This window comes from Hyaena hyaena, unplaced genomic scaffold (assembly GCF_003009895.1).
Source record: "Hyaena hyaena isolate Hyena2069 unplaced genomic scaffold, ASM300989v1 scaffold_19, whole genome shotgun sequence".
Taxonomy (NCBI): domain Eukaryota; kingdom Metazoa; phylum Chordata; class Mammalia; order Carnivora; family Hyaenidae; genus Hyaena; species Hyaena hyaena.
In genome coordinates this window covers 1,172,963-1,194,907 of record NW_024080651.1, presented here as the reverse complement: position 1 = coordinate 1,194,907, position 21,945 = coordinate 1,172,963, and the positions used below count along the sequence as shown (strand labels likewise).

Below are 21,945 nucleotides of genomic sequence, written 5' to 3'. Positions count from 1 at the left end.
TTTTTCTTGCTGTTGGAAGATTTCTGAAGGGGTTGCATGTAGCCCACAGCCCTTCCCCAACACCCCCTTTCTCTGCCTACACTTAATATTTCTTATCGTGCAACGAGTCACTCAAGGCAGGCTGAGCAGATCTACCAAAGCATCCCTAAGGGTCCCCAGCAGATGGCTGTAGACTGGAGGCTTACGTGGGAGGAGGTGGGAAGCAAACGGTCACTGGGAAGAGGCCGACCTCCAATATGCGTTCCCCTCTCTCACCAACTAAGGCTTCAGCGTAGAAACCAGAAGAACCTTCTTTTTCTCTGGCGTTTCGAGACCCAGATGCAACTCTGACCAGCCATGCCTGGCCCTCACTCCTGATGCCATCTTGTAGCCACACAAGACCAGTCTGAATTGGACCTGGGGGTCCCAGCTTAAAACCCCTATCGCAGCAGGTAGCTGGCTTCATCCAGACAGCATCCATCCCAGCCTGCTGGCTGGATTGGTCTTACTTTGCTACGATGGGCGTTTTAATGACCTATCTAGATACATTTCAATGTGGGTTTGCATTCCCGTTTGCCGCACTCTACACCACTCCGTACTGTCTTGCACTCAGTGTATTTCACTCATTTCCATCATCTGCCGGGCTTCCCGAGGCACCTGGGTCTGACAGCCCTGCCCAGAGCTACAGGATGACATGTGGGAGCAGTGCCAGTGAGCTGGTGGGTAGGAGGGAAGCCAGAGCCAGTAGTAAGTGATTCCGCTGCTCCATGGGAGGGAGTCACCAGCCCCTGACCTAGAGGAAGAAAACCAGAGGGCTCTTACTTTTCTCGCAAAATGGGGGGTCGCTGCTCCAGCTGAGATCCCACTGGCAGGTGAGGGTGTCGCTCCCCACGATGTCATAGCCGGGGTCACACTGGTAGGTGACTCTGGCTCCTCGCACAAGCTCCGTGTGAGAAGTGGTTTTCCAGCCATTCTGGATCTCGGGCAAGTCTGAGCAGGAGTCGTTCCTTGACACCTCTTTAAAACAAAAACACCATCCTTAGATGAGGGGGTGGGCCTTTCTGCGTGGGGTTCCCTTGACGAACCTCAGAGGAAAGGAGCAAAGAGAAGTCTCCAGGAATAAGTAACACACTTTGAGAAATCCCTTAAATTGCAAGAACCCTGCTACAGTCGGATTTTTACGGCGAGCTTTTCCCCGCGGGCCACTGAGCTTACCAAGCATTCTTTTGGTTTGACAAAGTCGGTGTAGGAGTTAGAGAAGACAGAATCCTAGCTCTGCCACTTACTAGCAATGTGATTGGGGGTGGGTGGCCACCTCTCTCTGTGTCTCAGGTCCTTCCCTTCCACAATGCCCGCCCCCACCCCATTATTCTCATTTCCTGGAAGTCACACTCTCCTGTGCTCCCTGCAACACTGAACAGGGCGGATGTGCGCGGTCAGTGGGCTAATGCAGAAATGATGCTGTGTGGCCCCCCAGCCAAGGTCATAAAAGAAGATGAGAGGTTCTCCTCTCACTCTTTGGAGAAACCAAGGGCCATGCTGTGAGGACGTTCAGGCAGCCCTCTGGAGAGCCCATGGGAGAGAATCTAAGGCCTCCTTCCAACAATGGGCATTAACTGGCTAGCCACGTGCGTGAGCCATATTGGAAATGGAGATTCCAGCCCCAATCGAGCTCTCAAATGAGTGCCACCCTGCCTGAAACCCTGAGGACAAAGTCAGGTGGTTCCCAAGTCAGAACGACCCAGCACGAACTCCTGAATTCCGGACCCACAGAACTGTAAGATAATAAATGCACATCGCTGATTTTGGAGGGTGGGGATACTTTGTTACACAGCAATGGTAGCTAACACTCACAGCCTCTTCCTAAGACTGTCCGTAAACACGTGGGTCTGACAGATTTGTGACACATATTTTTGTAACCTGGCTTAAGATAAACACTCAGCTGTTGAAATCAAAATAATTATGGGTGCATTCTTCCCGTCATGCTGCAAACCATCAGTGAACATTACCCACACTCCCCAAATACGCTACCCACAGCTCAGCACCACAGTCTTCCCCTGGAATAATCCCGTTTTCCTTCTGCAAACCCTCGTTACCGAGCCAGCAACCAAAGCCTACCATTTCTGCTCTTGCTTCCAAGGGCCCACTGCATAGATTTTTGAGAAGCGAGCTAATTATGCTGTGTAATTAATCCACAGCTCTTATGCACTTCTGGGGAAAGCAGAGGACCTTCACCATCCACAGGGAAGTCATTCTGAGAAACAAGCGATGGCTTTTCCTGGGATTGCATCATGATTTTATTCGGGGAACAGAAATCTCACGGGTGTCTGCCAGAAGAAAGGGAGAGGGAAGCGGCTCCTGGAACTGCTTCATGGGGAACAGGAGCCTCTATATTTAGGCCTTTGAAAAATCAGCCAAGCCCAGGATTTAGGACACAGCTGCAAACGTTCAAACTGTGGATGAAAGGGGAGAAACGGGGGCAGAAACTGGATATATGGCTTGCCTTGTGCCAAATGCTCGGAGGCGGAGAAAGGTTTGCTTGTCTGACTTTTCGATCTGAGCCAGCATGGCCACACGCTCCCGTGAGACCTGCCATCTCCCTTGCGGTGTTCATCACGCTCTTGATTATCAAGTCAGAGATGCCATGACTCAGATCTTGGCCCCAGTGTTTATGAGTTCGCTGGCCTTGGCTAAGTCACATAGCCTTCCTGTTCTTCGGTTATCAGACTCAAGCCCCAGAGACCCTGACTCAAGAATCTGCATGCTTACCCAGTACCTGAGATGGAGGTTCCGGCATGATCGATCCTTATGGGCCCTTAACTTTGTGAAGAATGAGAAAGCTGGCTTAGGACGTGGAGGACCTCCTTTGGGTCTGTCTGTCTCTTAGAATCTGCCTGATTCCAGTCATGTTGAAAACATCTCTGAGTTTCACGGTCCTCAATCACAGAGTTGAGATGAAGAATTATGACCCTGGGGGTGCCGCGGTGGCTCAGTCGGTTGAGCAGATCCTGCTTGGGATTCTCTCTGTCCCTCTCTCTGTCCTTCCCCTGCTCAGGTTTGCATACACACTTGCTCTCTCTCAAAATAAAAACTTAAAAAAAGAATTATGGGGGCGCCTGGGTGGCTCAGCCGGTTAAGCAGCTGACTTTGGCTCAGGTCATGATCTCAAGGTTCGTGGGTTCGAGCCCCGTGTTGGGCTCTGTGCTGACAGCTAGCTCAGAGCCTGGAGCCTGTTTCAGATTCTGTGTCTGCCTCTCTCTCTGACCCTCCCCTGCTCGCACTGTCTCTCTCTCTTAGTAATAAATAAAATGTTAAAAAAAAGAATTACGACCTTTTCTATCACTTAACGCAATGTGAAAACGAATTAATGTGCAGGATATGACACTAAGGTGAGTTTTTAAATTTTTTTAAATTTTAGAGCATGCCCAAGTAGGGGACAGGGGCAGAGGGAGAGAGAGAGATTGCAGGGCTCGATCTCACAACCAAGAGATCATGACCTGAGCTGAAATCAAGAGTCAGACGCTTACCTGACAGAGCCACCCCAGCACCCCACTAAGATGAATTTTATATGGTTTCATCAATTTATTTGCCTAAGATTTTGTGAGCACCTCCTATATGCTAGGCAGTAGGAAAACGGGGATCTGAAGTCATGGTCCCAGTCTCATGGTCAAGAGCAGCATCACGGTCCAAGTTTTGGGCAAAAGAAATACTCAAATGCACCAAATACAGGCCTCCATGCAATGGTCTTATGCTCATGGCAGACATCACTAATTGATCATCGCAATCTCTTTCTTTGTGTCAGACTGAGACCTCCCAATCCTTCTTACCACAGACTCCCAGGAATCACTGTCATTGACCTACAATATGGAGCTTATTAATTAACCTAGGATTGGAGGAATAAATAAACAAGTGACTAGTATCTCTCTGAAAAACACTGCTTACCCATATCTGCTTTCTTATTCCCTTGCTTCCATGCACTTTGGCCACAGACACCCACAAAGCACAAGAAACAGTGAGAACGGTCCTTTGCTTCTGTCTGGTCAAAGCTGAATTATGGGAGATCAGAACCATGTAAGCCCCGTGTGTTTCCATAGAAGGTTCTACCAGCAGTCTCAGCAGATTAGCCTTGGCCACATTGCAGAGGTGGGTGTTGGCCTTGAGATCAGTGTAGGGGCTTCAGAAATCTCTAGATGACCACGGTAACCCCTGACCCTTTCATGTGATCTCTCTGTGAAATGAGGATTGCATCTATGTCTGGTTAAATGCAGGATAGCAACTACTTCCACCGTGCCATAGCAGACAGCATTGGGCAATCATGTCAGTCTTCTCCCGCTGACTTCAGGCGCGGCCTCCCTGGATTCTTTCCAACATGACCTTCAACATGGATAGTCACAAGCCACTGACTGGCACCAGAATTAAATACAGCAGCCCGCTTGCTTTCCCTGTGAAACTGAGTGCGTGTTTCTTTAACAGAAATAAGAACAGAGCTGTTCTCTTCTTGCGTCACCTATATTAGCCAGGTTTCGTGTCGCTAAAACCCCACCTCATCTCTCCCACAGAAGTAGCACGTGATCCTGACATTGTTACCCAACTGCCTCCCCCCGCTTTCACTAGCCAGGGAAACAAAGGCAGGGAGAGCAGCCTACTCCTCCCTGGGTCCTGGTGCCTAGTGCAGTGCCTGCAGACTCTTGGGAACCAAACTCTCTGGAAAATGGAGATAATGCACTTGAAGATGAAATAAAATAACGTATGTAAGAGTGCCTGCCAAGTTCAAGTCGTCACACAGATCTGAAGTTTCAGCTTCAATAAATTGGAGCGCCTCCTCTTCAAGATGGCGCCAAACCGAACGTTGGCCAGACTTCCGCGTTAACCTTGAGCAGCCTTGCACGGGGTCAGATTTCCGCCACCAAGCTGAACGCAGTTTTGGAAGACTGACTCAGGCACCAGAGGGGACCAATGAGCAAAACCATGACCTCATCTTCCAACTGGGAGGCGGAGGGTGGGCAGGAGAAGAGAGGTCTAAGGAGAGAGACTGAAGCCAAGTCACCAGAAACTCTCCCTCCAAAGGCAGCTGCCTCTGAAGGACGTCGCCTGGACAGCCAGCAAGAGCTGTCCCGCTCTGCCCAGCTCCCCCACCCCCGGTAGAAAATGGAGAACCCATGGAAAGTAGCAGCAGTTACAGTCTGAAAATACTTAGCAGCACAATCAAGGGGGAAAAGGGGTCCCGAGAAACATAGAAAAGATCTCTGAGAGGTGTACACAGAGCGGGAAGGGATGACGAATGTCTCCCAGCTAGAAACAGACACAGCAAAAAAGCCAGGGATGTATTTTCACATGCATGCGGCTCTCTGAGACAGCCAGTGGTCAGGGAAGGGGCTTGTATTTTAGAGGCATGAGGTGCTACGCAGCAGACAGTTTATATTAGGATGGATGGGCAAATCTGCAAGCCAGGGGAAAGAAGGGACCGAAAACAGGGAATCTGGATCAAGCCAGAGGGTCTTTGGTGGTGGGCGTGGTAGCCGGGAGACTTGGGAGAAAGGAGGCCTCCTTTTATCCCCCTTTTCCATCTGGGAAATGTGTCCCGAAGGTGTCCGCCTCACTCCTAGGTGACCTAAGCGAGTCCTCCGATTGCTGGCTGAATCCTGCCCATTGAAACCCTCAGGGCACAACCACCCACCATCTAGGATGTCAAAAGAGGTTCGGTCTTAAGCACCCCTGGTGTCTTCCAATTTCTCTGCTGTTGCCAAGAAGATCAGGTGTGGAGAAACACTAAAAGCGGGGAGCCAGAAGATGAGCCTCAGGTGTGTGAGACACCGGGGCAGCTGTGGTCCGTCTCCTGGGACAGACAGAGGGACATGAGCAGCAGCGGAAGCTCCTGGGTGGCGGGAGGTGGAAATAGGGACAGAAAGTTCTGTTGGGTCATGTTAAATCTGAGATGCTGGTTACACATGCAGAAAGGTAGTTAGTGGGGAGCTGGGTAGATAGTTCATGGGAGAGGTCAGGGCTGGAGGTATGACTTAGGAGCCAATGGCACACAGAGAGGTATTGCTTACAACCACGGGACTGCATGCAGAGGACAGGACTCAGGATGGAGCTGGAACCCTCCTGCAGCATTGAGAGCTTGAGCACAGGAAGGTGACTTCCAGCAATGAAGAAGGGGGGGCTCACAGGTGGGGAATGAGGAGAGAAGGCTGTGGATGGAAGAAACTAAGAAGAGGGTGTTGGATGGTCGAGCGTGAACTTAGCTTGAACCTCATAGCAGGTGTCTTTTGGATTTTTCTTGCTTTGTTTTGACATGAGGGGGACAGAAAAGGTTTGGGAGCCACATTGAAGAGGAAGGAAGACACCCATTGCCTCTCTAGGTCCTACAGAACAGGAGGGGGGAGGGAAAGTGCTGTCTGCCTTGGGTGGGGCTGCAGGGGAAGAAGAGACCTTAGGAAGACCCGAGCTTCGGGTCAGGCAAGCCGGTGGAGACGGCGCTTTGAGAAGTCGCAAATATAAGAGAGTTTGCTGATGATATAAAATCCCAGCTGACTATAAAGGAAACACCATGAATCTGAAAGTCATGAGGCATTATCTACTAAGTCCTGGTACCAACCTTCTGGAGCAGCTGTCAGTTTTTCCATTTTACGGATGACAAAAAGGAGGCTCAGAGGGGCTAAGTGACTTGCCCAAGGTCACACAGCCACTGATAGCAGAACTAAAACTCAAAACCTGGTCCTTCTGACCAGAGAGTCGAGATGCTTAAAAACGACCTATATTTACTGTGCCAATCTAGTAAAAGATCCGTGTAGCACAACCCCCCACAATGACTTATCTAGAAGAAATCATCTAAATAGACACACACACACACGCACACACACACACACACACACTGATTGGAAGAGACACTTACCTATGTAGTTCATGATAAATCCTTGGCCCTTCCCGAAGATGAGGCCAGCGGGATCTGAGTGGAACTGGATGGTCAGGTCCGGCGTGGATGAGTAGAGCTTCTGGGGACCACTGTTCCCAAGGTACTGCCCCAGGATGTGAGGCATGACCTCATCGCCGTCATAGATGGTCAGGATGTCGCTGTTGCTCAGGTTCAGGCTTGGGGGTGGGACACAGACAAGAGGAGAGGTCTTGTGAAACACAATCATGGGCACACAACAAGCCTTTGACTTATTTTTTCAGGCAACGCACACGTCCCCGAGGCATCCTCTGTAGCAGGTGCCGGGCTAGGAGCCTGGGAGGAGGTAGGCACAGATCACAGACGTGACTGGGACGTGCTGATCCTTCCCACGAGCACCCAAGTGCCTGGGTCTCTCCTGCAAGAGCTCATTGCCAAGTTGAAAGCTGCATTGTCGGTAAAACTGCCTCCAGTGCTGGTAAAGCTAAGTGCTGGGCACTGGGCTACATGCTGGGGGTGTGACACAGGTCTTTCATTCTTTGATGCAGAGCAAGCTGACTGCTTGCTAATTAGAACCTGCATTTTCATGTCAGGTGAAATGATCCTTCGATTCGTCATGTAGCAAAGTCCTCAAAGTCACAGCCAGGTATCTATTATACGTAGGGGTGGGGCAGAGGGTGGATGGAGGCACCTTAGTCATGAAATATACTCAAACCTGCTATCAAAATTCATAACATGAAAGGGTGACACATTTTCAGAGACTTGAATGCAAGAAAGCACCTTGACACTAAATATCAGGACTGCGATGGACAGTTAATAATCCAGAAAGCACTTCATGTGCCAGAGGAACATGTGTTATGCTAGGTGTCCCAGATGAAATGGGTCTCTGATGGAAAGGATGCCAGGTAATTTGGTGTTGGCTGCAGACAGCTATTAACCTATGCCTCCTTCCTTCCATTCTCCTTCTTCCCTTCTCTCTCACATCTTTCTCTTTTTCTTGCGTCCCTCTCCCTAATGTCTTTGAACACCTATTAGATGCCGAGCTGCACCCAGGGGACACAAAAATCACACAGCAGTGGTATATTTATAGTAGGAAACCAGGCACTGTGGTAGCAGTTACAATCAAGGTAATTGCAAAGAGAGGAGACTGGGGGCATCCTCAAGGAAGACTGGAGGGCTATCGGGTAGATACGCTGGGGGTGGTGAGAAGGCAATGCACCAGGCAGAAGGAGCTAGGGAACGAGACTGTGGCTCCTGAAGGGATATGCCCAGTGAGTGGGCACTGCTCCCGAATGTGGGGATAGACATGGAAGGCTGGAGGGCTGGAGGAGCCAGACCCTGAAGGGCTTAAGGAGCTAAGTTTATGTGTGTGGATGCCATCTTTCTAGGGACGAAAGCAGCCAGACACTGCCTAAGGAGACGCATTCCAGGAAGTGGCCTTGAGCAAAGTTCTTGGAACTGAGGTACAGAGTGACAACAGCCCTCTCTCCTGACGGCTTCATCCAGGGCCTCTGGGCAGGGGCGGTCAAGGAGGCCGGAGGAAAGTGGAAACCACCCATGGTAGTGCTTCCAGGAGACTGAACAAAACCAACAGACACACAGGGAACGCTGTGGAAGTGTTGCTTGCAGAGGGGAGGGGGTACATTTTATTCCCTCTCACGTGCCTCAGGTAAACTTGTCCAAGGGCTGGCTTAGGGACATTCTAACTGCTCCCATACCCTCCATCAGCTTCCTTTGCCCAACTTTCCTAATAAAAGCTGTCCACTCGCTTTGCATCGTGGCTTCAGGACAGAGCCCCTCGACTCATCCCCTCTGCCAGTTTCCAGTGAAGGCTGTACAGCCTCCAGCCCCTATTGTACTGAGATTCTGGAGTTGTTACTTCCTCTTGCACACACCATAGGTGCTCAATATATGCTTTGGTACGGAAGAGCCCGTATCATTGCATACGGAGAGGCTATCATCCAGTAGAAATAATAAGCTTGATGTCAGCTCTTGACCTGCGGTAGGGAAGAGCCTCTTGACTCTAAGAACCATGAAAACATCAATCGTTCATGAAAGGGCTGGATTAGGCTGGTGTGAAACACGGTTGATCACCCATATTTGTTCCATAAGCTGACTTCACAGCCGGTCTGCTGGTGACAGTGGGTTCCAGAGAGGCTGCAACTTGGCTTTACTCTATCATTCATTTCAATGATCTAAATGCAGCAGAAGCATCTTCAGGGGTGCAAATCGCTTTCATTTCAAAACCCTAGCATCGCTCTTTGTCCTTTGTAAAGCAGCAAACAGCAGTGCGCTGGGAAGAGCATGCTGCCTTGGAGATCAGAAAGCTTTGGTGTGATTCCTGGCTCTGATACTTGCACGGAGGCCTGTGGTTTTTCTGAAGTTCCTTGTCTGTGAATCGGGTTTAGTATTTCCAGTCCATGTCATGGGCTTCCGGAGTGAGATAAGGCATGCTGAAAATCTGGGTTTAAATTCCGGATCCACTGACAGAACCTGAGCAAGTCTGGTCAAGTCATCTGAATGTTCTGTCATGTTGCTATGTCATTATGAACATCATCCTCATCATCACCACCATCATCATCATCATTATCACCATTGTGGTCACCATGATCATGCTTTCTTTAGATTGCTGTTTCTACCAGATGACATCAGATGACTTCCATCAGTGGTTCTCAACTAGGGGTAGTTTTGTCCCCCAGGAGACAGTTAGTAACGTCTAGAGATCTTGTTGTCCCAACTAGGGGGTGCCCCTGGGGAGTCAAAGACAGGGGTACCATTAAACATCCTACACTGCGCAAAACAGCCTTCTACAGCAAGGAATCATTTGGTTAAAAATGTCAATAGAGCTAAGGTTGGGGAACACTGACTCATGTGAACGCATTCTGTAAACAGTGTGCAACAGACTATTAACTGCAACTTTTATTGTCCTGAGATTCCGGCAGAGGTCCCCTGAGCTACGAATAAGCAAATAAGTTCCGAGCACTCCTACTTTTGAAAGGGCTAGTCAGTACAACTGCGTCCTCCAGAAGCAGAGCTGAGCAAAGACGAATGTCTCTTGGGGTCAGGCTGGTCTGGGAAGCCACCCCAGGCAGCACTGCTGAGGCGGTGAGGCGGGCGGCAGCAGAGGACCCAATGCATAGTCATCGACGGGAGAGTTCCACCGTGGGCGCTGGGCTCAGTCCTGCGTGAACTGTAAACGATGGCGTAGAACATACCTTGGGGGAGAGGGAACTGGGAATTCACCCTCCAACCCTGATCCCTCATTGGCTGAGGGCTGCTCTTAAGTGTACCGAACCCCCAGCACTTCTGGCCTGCCCACAAGAGACTTGCGGTAGAGAGCCATGGCAGGCACACAGCGCCAAGTGCTGAAGGACTCAGACAGGGCACCAATGGCGCTGCCATTGATGCATCCCTTCCAATCTGAGCCCCTCCCCCATCTCTAGCTTATAGAAGGTGAGCATTTACTGGGCCACTGAAGAGTCACTTGGGAGGGGGGTTAAGGGGAGAGGAGGCTCTTTAAGCCTGGCAGGGAGGGCTTCAAGGACACTCTTGGTGACTTGGCAGAGGCCTTTGGGGTTTGGGGACAGTGACTGCATTTGATGCTCACTAAGGACTCTCAGTCAGACTGGAGCTGCCTGGTCGCTTTAGGGGCAGAGCCAAGAGGGGTAAGGGGCTTTGGGAGCGAGCTCCCCATCACTGATGAGAGTAGGGAGAGGAATCCTATTTCCCGGGTCCAGATGTAGACCCTGAAGACTGGAGCCACTGTGGGTCTCCTTAAAAGTGTCCCCCATCCCGAAAGGGTGATGGGGCCCAGCAGAAAGGAAAGCCAAGAGCAAGCCAGACTCAAGAGTCGGTGCCTCATCCTGTTCCCCATGACAGAGAAAAACCCCAGCGTTCCAGATCTTCTGTGATGTGACTGCGCTGCCCGATCAGGCTCTTTCGGGAGAAGGAAGCAGTCCCCCAGGCTTCCCCGCTGCAGAATTCCCAGCCTGGAAGTTTGAAATGAATGATGTTCAGGCCTCTGTGATTAGTGGACTGAGCCACACTTGTTATGGCCAGAAGACCTATCAAAACTAAGCTTTTGCCCCAAGAAGTGCAGAAGCAACTGAGACGAAAATGCGGAATTAACAGCCGAGAGACCGGCCAGGGGACACAGCAGGGGCCTTCCGCTGAGGACCCACGTGAGACGCTGGCCGGACAGCAATCAGTCAGGATGTCCGTCTGAGAGGTGCTGGCAGGCAGGGGGCTCGAGGGGGCTGGGAGTGAGTGGAGGCAGGTCCTCCAGGGCGGATGTCCCTGGGGCAGCCCCTGTCTGCTCCAGCCCCTCCCCACTGCCAAAGGGCCAGGCTTCTCCACTCCTGTGTCTCCTTCTGCCCCTTTCTCCTCAGCCACTGTCCTTAGTTTTTCTCCATCCCCTTTCAGATGTGGGGCAGCACCTCCTTGCCCGGCCCCAGCCTCTCTCCTCGGCAGCCACACGAATCCTTCTGAAACATAAATCTGGGCCCTTCGCTGAGCAGATGAATGGGGAAGCAAAATGCCGTGTATCCGTACAACAGAGCATCGTTCAGCCACCCGTAGGAATAAAGCCTGGGTGCATGCGACATCATGGATGAACCTTAAAGACTTTCTGCTGAGTCAAAGAATCCAGTCTCGAGAGGCCGCACAGCATGCGACGCCTTTGATAAGAAATCTCCAGAATAGGTGAAGCCGTAGAGACAGAGAGCAGCTCCGGGATTGCTAGAGGCTGGGAGGAAGGGCCGGGGAGGCACGGAGACTGCTGGGTGAACAAGTACAGGGACGATGGAAAGTGCTTTAAAATTAGATGCACAGGTTGGCTGCACAACCGTGGGAATGTACCCAATGCCACTGAACTGTAGAAGCTGCCTACACCCTCCATTCTTCTTCGATATGCTGATCGCCACAGGCGAGCCTGCACCACCACACCCCTATGTTGCCTGGTAAGCCATTCCAGAGCCAGCACGTGGCCTTGACCTGCTGGGCTCTCCTCTCTACCCGGACTCTGCTGCAGGCGCATCCTGCAGCCCCTTCAGGGTCGGAGCAGCATCTGCGGGCACACTCTTCAGTGCTCCCCCTTCTGACAGCCCCTTTCACCTTCCCAGTTCCACTCTCTACCCAGCAAACAGAATCACCGTTTCATTGCCAGGGACCAGATATCTGCGTAAAGATCTCTCGAGACCCTCATTTAGCTTTCGAATAACAACAACGCTGCCTGCTGGTTATGAAGCACTCAAACCACAACCCCACACAGTAACACTTAGGATCGTCCCCATTTTACAGAGGAGGAAACCGAGGCTCACGGAAGAGTCAGACCTGGGACTCTAACCTCAATCTGCTGGATGTCAAAGCCTGAGATGTGAACCACCTTTTATACAATGTCCTGTGAAAGCCACATATTCATGTCTCCAAAAAAGTGTGACTAGCTCCAGTCTGGCATCAGAAAATTTGTGAGTAAAGCATTACAAACAAAATCTGCAAGATCTGGAAGCCCCATCACACTGCCCCCGGCACCCTGCGGTGCTGTGTTCTTATGACGTCATTGCTGACTGTCATTCCATTAGACACGTTAGTGCAACCTTTTTTTCCCCTACCAAGGTAATATTTCTTCTCTCTACAGACTCCTTGTTTTAAAAGACTGTCTCATGGGGCACCTGGGTGGCTCAGTCGGTTGAGCATCTGACTTCAGCTCAGGTCATGATCTCACAGTTCGTGAGTTCGAGCCTCGTGTTGGGCTCTGTGCTGACCGTGTGGAGCCTGCTTGGGATTCTCCCTCCCTCTCTGCCCCTTCCCTGCTCACTCTCCATCTCTCTCTCTCAAAATAAATAAATAAACATTAAAAAAATAAAAGACTGTCTCCTAAACAATTTGCATTTCTTAATGACGATGAAATCTGCTTCATTTTGTTGGCATGACTGGTGGTGGAGAATTGAGTATGTAATAAAAGCAGCATTAAACTGGTTACTTAGTCTGCATGGCTTTATTTTGGTAGATAGGAGATGGCTGTGAGGGTTTTTTGGGGCATATTTAAAAAGACACTGGGCACCTGGCTGGCTCAGTCAGTGGAGCACGTGACTCTTGATCTTGGGTTTGTGAGTTCAAGCCCCAAGTTGGGTGCAGAGATTACTTAAAAATAAAATCTTGGGGCATCTGGGTGGCTCAGTCGGTTCAGTGTCTCACTTCAGCTCAGGTCATGATCTCACGGTTTGTGGGTTCGTGCTCAGCGTCAGGCTCTGTGCTGACAGCTCAGAGCCTGGAGCCTGCTTCGGATTCTGTGTCTCCCTCTCTCTCTGCCCCTCCCCCGCTCATACTCTGTCTCTCTCTCTCTCAAAAAAAAAAAAAGAACAAATGTTAAAAATATAAAAAAGATAAAATCTTTATCTGGCAAAGAAAGAGTCTGGGAAGGATGCATAAGAAACGAGTTACTGTGATTGCATCTGGGGAGAGGATCCGAAGAGGGGTTATTTGCTGTTTTCACAGTAGGCTCTTTTGGACTTTTGGATTTTGAATCATGTGAATGTATTACCTCTTCAGAAAGGATAAAAACCTCAAGGGATCCCTATTATTGCTTTCATTAGGGTCTAGAGAGCCAAAGAGGTTAGGATAGGAATACAAATTTGATTCTGACACAGATTAGCCAACCTTTCTGTGGTGCAGTAATTCTTCTGTTGGCCAGCAGAGGGCGGTGTGCGCCTAAACATGGTAGAGGCTCCCATTCCGGGCAGCAGGTGCCCATCCTTACCTGGGCCCATCATGCGCCCGGATGTAGGGGGAAGGTGGGCGGTGAGCTTTATAACTGTTGAGCAGCTGCCGTTAATATTCTACAGAGGTCGTAGAAAGAAATGATGAGCAAGCCACCTTGCTTTTCTTTATTCCTTTTTAAACAAACAGCTGACCCTCGCTTAGAAATCGTGCCTTTAAAAGGCTTTTCCCAGTGGCATTCACAAGATGATTTTAGCTAGCAAACGTATTTGAAAATGTCTAATGGTTATGTATTTATTTAAATGTGAATTAGAAAAAAATATATAAATATACGGTCTGCACATTATTTTGCTTAGAGTAAGCCAAGTGAAAAAGGAAGCCAATTTATATGCAATTTAAGGGGTGGGTGATAAGAAGTAGCCGGTGAACGGCTGTGGAAGAAGCTACATTAAATGCACCACAATAAGGTCCAGTTTCTCAGCCTTCCTGGACTTCCGGGGGATCCATAGTTGGGCCCACAGCTCACTTCTGCTCTCTCAAACATCTTTGTACACCAGACACTTTCTTTGGAGCCCCAAGACCTGTCTTAGCCCATGCTGGTCCCTTTATCTGGAATGCCCCCTCTCACCTCTCTGCTTGACAACATTTGACGAATTCCTCAATGTCCCTCTGTGCTCCCCACCCCCTCCCGCATTTACAGCTATATGATAACTAGCCAAGCTTTTCATAAGGCTTCCTGCATGCCTGGGAGTCGTTTTTTTTTTTTTTTAATGTTTTTTTTCATTTATGAGAAAGAGACAGCATGAGCAGGGGAGGGTCAGAGAGAGAGATACAGAATCTGAAACAGGCTCCAGGCTCTGAGCTGGCTGTCAGCACAGAGCCCGACGCGGGGCTCGAACCCATGAACTGTGAGATCATGACCTGAGCCGAAGTTGGACACTTAACCGACTGAGCCACACAGGCACCCCTGCCTGGGACTCTTCCAACCACTTCACACACCATTTCATTTTATCCTTGGATGAACTCTGTAAGAACTACCATCCTCGCCCATTTCGAAGAGAGGCAAACTGAGGCACCTGGTGGGGAAGAAGCGCAAGGAGGCTCAAACAACTGATCATATAGGACAGCCAGAATCCAAATCTGTGCAGTTGAAGGCAGAACCTCTCTCAGCTCCCCTGACCCCCAAGACTGCTTAAGTTCCCTGGAGCCACACCCACTTCTCCCCCGTATCCCTGGGGCCCTGCACAGGGCTTGGCCCAGGTGAGATAAACGTCATCGACATGGATGAATTATGAATTTCTCTCCATTTTCCAGATAGGCAAACTGAGGCTTAGAAGATAGGAATGACTTTACGAAGACACTATGTTGCAACTGAGGCAGGACCTCCCTGGGACAGTAGAGATGGTGTTGAGATAAATCACAGGATTTAAATAAGGGAGGAAAATAAAGAGAGAACCAAAGCCCATAAATGCAGTTTTGGGTGCATTAACATTTTTCTTAAAAGAGCTGTTCAGAGTTCCTTTGTGTCTTTTCTCATTGGATCCCCTCACCCACATAGTGATGTCATGAGTCCCATTTTACAGAGGAGGAAACTGAGTCCAGGAAGGCCCAGGCCCCGAGGCCTCCGTGTTCCTTCATGATGCCGCACAGCCAGCACCAGACACCTCGTAGCACCGTGGAATTGCTGAGGGTCCCTTTGGCCCAGTGCTCATTTGGTTTCAATTAAATTTGATAAAATGGCAGACGGGACAAGAAACCATGTCAGCCCCAGGGAGGACACCAAAAACCAATCTTTCTGGCCCTTAAAAGGATGCCGGAATGCATAAAAATGGATGGTTCTCCTATTTCCTTGTTTGTTTCCCTTATTCCCTCTCTACCTGAGATATTCACCAGGTGCTCGTCAATGTCAGGCTCAGGCCCCAGCCCTCCGCTGGTGGGTCTCAGTCCCGCTGCCCGTGAAAGGCTCTGCGGAGATTTAAACGCTGTCGATGATGCATAGGCTGCACCCCAGACAAATCAGACCCTCAACATGTCCGGGGGTGGGCCCCGGGGTCAGCGTCCCTTAAAACTCACCAAGAGGCTGTACCAGGACCCAAGGGTGCTACTGTGCTGTGGTTACGGGGGAATGACACTCAGTCTCTGTTCTCCACTGCCTTCCCTCCTTTCTCTCTCTTCTCCCCCTCTCCACCAGTCCCCCTCTCATACCCAAAAAGAAAGAGAAGAGAGTGCTGCGCTCCACATGCCTTTCCTCGGGGGCCACCCATGGGCTGAGCTGCTTCTGACTCCCACACCCCTGGACTGAGCCGTCTCAGAACGCGGCGGGCAGAGCTTTGCCAAGGTCAATTTTGCACCCAGCGTTGTGGACTGGGGGGGGAACCCCAGCAGCTCCTGGTGGGTTTGCCTACGAAAAAGTCAGTCCTCAACCATCCTGTGATTTTGTTCAGTCTTGAGAGCACTGGTAAGAGAATGGGTTCTGGGGCGCTTAGTCGGTTAAGCGTCCGACTTTCGCTTAGGTCATGATCTCGCGGTTCGTGGGTTCGAGCCCCGCGTCGGGCTCTGTGCTGACTGCCAGCTCAGAGCCTGGAGCCTGTTTCAGTCTGTGACTCCCTCTCTCTCTGACCCTCCCCTGCTCACACTGTCTCTCTCTCTCTCTCTCCTAGAAATAAATAAATCATTAAAAAAAAATAAAAGAGAACGGGTGCTGGTTCAAACCCTACATGTGCTGATTTATCAGCTGGGTGACCCTGAGAAAGTGGCTTAATGTCTCTGAGCCTCAGTGTCCTCACCTGTAAAATAGGGATAATATTGTGGATAGCTGCGACCCACATGTGACCACGCACAGATCTGTGGTCTTTCCACAACTTCCCTGTGTGGAGATGGCCACAGCTCCTCCTCTTCCTGGATACGAGTTTCTCCAGGTTATAAAATTCGGGGCTCTCAGGCCTCCTTCATTAGGACCCGTAAGTCAGGGTGCAAGAGCTGACCTTGAGAGAGTATAATTAAGTCAGAGCATAATGAAGGGTAGATTGGGATTTGTGGTGTGTGTGTGTGTGTGTGTGTGTGTCCATGTGGTGTGTATGGTGTGTGTGTGCATGGTGTGTGTGTGTGTGCGTGTGCGTGGTGTGTGTGTGTGTGTGTGTGTGTGGTGCGCCCATGGGGTGTGTATGGTGTTTGTGGTGTGTGGTGTGTGTGCCCGTGGTGTATGTGTGGTGTGTGTGGTGCGGTGTGTGTAGGGCAAGTGTGTGGTATATGTGCTATGATGTGTGTGCATGCAAGAGAGACGTGTGTAGTGTATGTGTGTAGGGTGGTGTATGCACACACATGCACACACATGCACACGCACATGCAGGAGGGGCTGAGAGCTCTGTGTGGCTGGAGGAAGATGTTTCAGAGCTGTCCCCAGCAGGAGCTGACAGCGGCTGGCTGTGTCCCTGTCACTCCGAGTCCCCATCCTGACACACACATTGAAGGTGTCACTTGTTAAAGCCTTGGCGTGGCTCACCCGAGCTGCCGAAACACTGCCTGGAAGCCCAGGGCCGGGCGGGTGCGCGGGCTCTGCACAGGAAGCATCCTTCGGGAGAAAATGACCCGTTCAGAACCTCGAGGCCTCCCTCCTCTCCAGGGGCTTCCCCAGGTCATGGCCGTCAGAGGACCACAGACGGGCTCCGGCCCTGCGCACTGTCTGGACCGCGGCACTGACCGTGCCCCTGGCCTGCCCAGAACTCTCCAGGGAGGCTGGCTGCCATCAGGATAATGTCGGTTCCACTCCAAGAGCAGGGCTGGGAGGTGGTGCGGGCCACGAGCCAGTGTCAGGCAGCCAGGTCCGAACCTCGGCACCCTGCGTGTGGCTGGTGAGCCACCAAGCCCCTCTGAGCGTCTGTCTTCCTCTGTGACACAGGGGTGTAATTGTGTGGGCTCCTGGGTTGCTCTGAGAATTCAGTAAATTGACCGAGGTCCTGGTTACGCAGAGTCTGGCCCGTGGTAAGGGCTTGATCTGGGGGAGTCTAATGCGATACCAGCCACTCGGAGGGCCCTCAAGAAACACGCCTGCATAGTAAGTGTGTGAGGCCACCGCATGTCAGGGATTCATGAAACAAGCAGCCGCATCTCCCCAGAATGTCAAATCTAATTGGATCCGAACGCCTTGAGCTCAAAGGTGTGCGCTAGCAAGGTGATGTCAAGACAGGGAGCGGGCCCCTTCTCACAGCCACTCTTGCTTCATCACGAGGCTCGGAAGAGCGTGGAGGGGCTGAGGAACAAGAAAGGGACATGTGTTGGGGGAAGATTTACCCTGGAGCTCGTGACGTCCTGAGACCACTGACCACGACAGCCCCTTGCATGTTGCGGGAGGGGGAGTCAGGGTGGATGCCTGGGTAGTGCTTCTGGATGACCCCCCTTGGTTCCTCACTGTCACACCAAATGCCAAGCTCAGGGGCAACCAACCCTGCTGAGTGCGTGCATGCGTGTCTGGTGTTGCAGAATGGAGCTCAATGCGTGCACATGCCAGGGAAGGAATTAATTATCATTGTCATCATCATCACAGTCGCCAATTAAATTACTGAGTGTCTGGAACATACCTGGTCCTTGCCAAACGTTTCTATGAAGCGAGCACCATTATTAGCCTCATTTTAAAGATAGGAAATTGAGATTCAGGAAAGTGAAGTGACTTATCCAAGGTCACGCTGCCGATCAGTGGAAGAGCTGGGACTTGAACCCAAGACTTGTTGGCCAAAACAAGGCTTTTTTTTTTCTTCTTTCTCCTGCACGTTGGGGGCATTGTATGGAGAAGGCAACACTTCCTGAGCCTTCTAAATTCCAGAGTTCAAGTGCTAAGTACAAATCTCTTCTCCTTCACTTCCTAGCTGTGGGGTTGTAGGCAAGTTCTTCACCTTTCTGAGCCTTGGATTCCTTTGGCAAACTGGGGATGGTGAGGGCCATCTAAAAGAGCCATCGTACATAGTGGTGGCATTAGGAGTTTGGGATGGAAACCAGGAGACCCGGCTCTACCCCTCACTCTCCTCCCACCGAGGTAGCTTGAGTGCAAACGTGATTTCAAAGCTCTGCCCCTCTCTGCGTCCACGATCTTTGCAGCGAGGCTTCAAAGCACCTGCCATTGGGAGGAGTCTATTTCTCTGGCATCTTGGAACCCTGGCGAGTCACCACGCGAAGAAGCCCGAGCTAGCTGTTGGAGGATGAGAGACAGGCGGAGCTGATGACACATCCAGGGCCAACAGCCCAGACTGTCTGATGGCCACCTGACCCCTCACATATACAAAAAGACCAATCACAATCTGCAGAACCACCTACCCAACACCTAGCTGCCCAGAGGTGCGCGAGTGAGCCAGTGGAGGCCAGAAGAACTGCCTTGCTGACCTGTGGATGGTAGGAAATGATACAAGATTGCCGTTTTATGCTGCTGAGTTTGGGCTCATTTGTTATGCAGCAAGAGCTGACTGATAGAGTAATCTTGAGACAGTCTTTTCCCATCTCTGGGCCCCAGTTCTTTTCATCTGCAACAGGATGGGGTTCAGGCTCCCCGAAGTTAGCTGTAATTTCTTAGATTCCTTACAACTTTTGGCTCTGGGGAAATCCCATCTCCCTCCACTAATGGCTTGGAAGGTTTTTATTTCTACCGTGGCTATTTCTTCCATGATTTCCACTGGAGATCTGTGCTCTTGGGGTCAACGCTGCCCTTGACTATTGCCTCTTCTTTCTTGCCTGGACCTCAAACTGAATTCTTGCAGCCCAAAGCAGCTATATCCCTTTTTAAAGAACTGTAGTGCCTCTGGACAAGGTACTTAATTTTTAGGGCTTGGAATTAACTTAGCACAGAACAGGTTGGCAGTTGCTGAAGAGAAATATTCCACGGCTATCAATCATATGGGTACTGGGCTTTATTAGGTTCTTTTATTTCCTGGTTAGAGAACCATGTTGAGGCCCGCAAACAGGGAGGGATTTGGGGTTGGGCAACAGCTAGCTCGGGCTTCTTCCCGTGGTGACTTGCCAGGGTTCCAAGATGCCGTAGCAGAGTCAGAGAAGGCAGGCCGGAGCCCAGCTGAAAATTTTTTCTTCCAGAGCTGTATGTACATTTGCAAAAGATGCCGGGGAATGGGGGAGGGGGAGGGGAGACACCTCTCTGAGTCTTAGTTTCTGCTTCTGTAAGATGGGGTTAGGGAATTCTTCCTTGTGGAGTACCTCACTACTGTTTATTGTGTGGTTAAACACTGGCTTTGGCCCAGGAGACCTGAGTGTGAGGCCTGACTTGGTCCCTCCCCAGCCATGTCCTCAAGCAACTTCGTCTCTCTCTCTCTCAGCCTGTCTCCTGTCTCCTTATCTGTAAAAGGGGAGAGCCACTGTGACGTCACATAGGTTTCCTGGTAAGGCTTAGATGGTTTAGTTTGGGAAAAGCACTCAGCGACTGGCAAATAGCAAGCGCTCAATGAATGTAAGACATCTTGATGGCGTTGCCATCAAGGAAATGATGCATGCCAAGTATTTAGCATAAAATCTGGCACATAGTAAGGGGTGCAAATAGGGTCGACTGTGGTTATTTGCTTCTTTTATGTCAGAAGCTTTCCTAAGAACTACACGTTATTTAATTAACTCACACACTTATCACCTCTCTCTTTTATTCAACAGATATTTATTGAGCACTTGCTGTATGCAAAGCACTGTGGATAAAGTGAACAAAGTAACCCATTGTAAGGCCTGCCAGGGGCCACAGAGCTGTGGGGGTAACAGAGCCAGGATTTAAATGTAGCTCTTTTTATTTTTTTTGACAGAGAGAGAGAGAGAGAATGCAAACAGGGGAGAGGGGCAGAGGGAGAATGAGAGAATCTTAAGCGGGCTCTACGTTTAGCATGGAGCCTAACTCAGGGCTCGATCCCACGACCCTGGGATCATGACCTGAGCCAAAATCAAGAGTCGGGTGTTCAAACAACTGAGCCACCCAGGCACCCCTAAACGTAGCTCTTTTTGACTCTAGAAGCTTTTGTGTCTCCCCATCACATGACCTCTGTGCTCAGCATCTATAGCCTCATTTAGGTTGTTTTTCTGGTCCTAGCTCTGACTTGCTGTGCGATACTAGGCAACTTACTTCACCTCTCTGGGCCCCTCCCAGCTCTTCCATTCTATGATGGCTTCACCAATAATTCCTTAGTTTTTTAATCCTCCTTTCTATGCTTTATGGAGAGGGAGAGGGAGAGAGGGAGAGAGAGAGATAGAGGGAGATTGGTTGATTTCAGAAATCCTTAATGTTTTAAAAGGTTCGTGCTCAGCTGTGTCTTAGGTAAGCTGACAGAGCTGAGAGGTACATGACGGGTTAGGGAACAGGCATCTGGGGTATGAACAAGGCTTAGCCTGGGGGCTCCTGACTCATTTTAAGATGACACACCCTCCTTCCTGTCTCTAACACCAATAACGCAAGACAGATGGTTCTAATTAACGCTGCAATTCAGGGCATCCATTTGGTGTCTAACGGTCCCCGCTTTCACTGCTTGAGTCTCCCTGCTCACAGGGACCTCTCCTGGAGCGCCCTTCCCCCACTCCAGCTTGGCCAGTTGACACCTTTTAGGATTCTGCTTGCACGTCACCCTTTCTGTGACAAGCTGCACAGCCTCCGAGAGACGGTGCGGCATCCGGCTAACCTTGCTGCCCTCACCCCTCCGGCCACAGCCCTTAGTCTGCACGTCGCCAGGTTGTCTACCTATGGCACCACTTCTCTTCTTGAACATCTGAGATTCCGGAGGCTACGGGTGGTCCCCCCAAAGCTTGTTCAAGCCCATAAGTGTGGAGGCTGTGGTGTGTGTGTGAACATTGGCTCAGTCCTTTGTTAGCTGTGTGACCCGAGAATGCCACTTAACAAGCTCTCTGTCATTTGCAAGTCCGAGACATGGTGACAATAATATCTTATAAAGATTCCTGGTAATCACAGTCTCTGTTGATGAAGTGCCAGCTTCGTGCCAGACCCCATGCGACACGCTTTGCATACATTATCTCTAATGTAGGTAATTTCCCCTCCGTAATTATCTCCCCCCCCCGCCCCGTGGCTCTAATTTATGCCAATATTATCACTACATAATAACGCGCATGCTCTCTGTGGCTCATGGGTAAAAAATGTGCAGCTCCGGGTTGGCACATAGTAGGTCCTTTGTAGATGGTGACACACCAGAGCCGATATCCGAATGCCCACGGCATCCACAGACCCGCCCGGCGGGTGACAGGGAAAAACGTCCTCCCTTGCCTGCCACACGTGCTTTACATCCTTGTGACTCAGCGAACGTCGCCCAGCACCTACTACGGGCCACCTACCCCGCTCAGTCAACAGTGCAAACTCCCTCCCCCTTACCAAGGCGATA

General features: G+C 50.6%; 1 protein-coding gene across 5 annotated transcripts in view; it reads right to left on the bottom strand.

Moving 5' to 3' along the window:
• The window catches only part of SEZ6L (seizure related 6 homolog like), a 69,257-nt gene that overhangs the window by 24,973 nt on the left and 22,339 nt on the right, over positions 1 to 21,945 (bottom strand). For all 5 annotated transcript variants that reach the window (XM_039225009.1, XM_039225015.1, XM_039225022.1 and 2 more), the window contains exons 9-10: positions 6,875 to 7,071; positions 802 to 996 (exon numbers count right to left, since the gene is read on the bottom strand). In XM_039225009.1, coding sequence (XP_039080940.1) covers positions 802 to 996; positions 6,875 to 7,071 — 392 coding nt within the window. The remainder of the gene's footprint in view (positions 1 to 801; positions 997 to 6,874; positions 7,072 to 21,945) is intronic.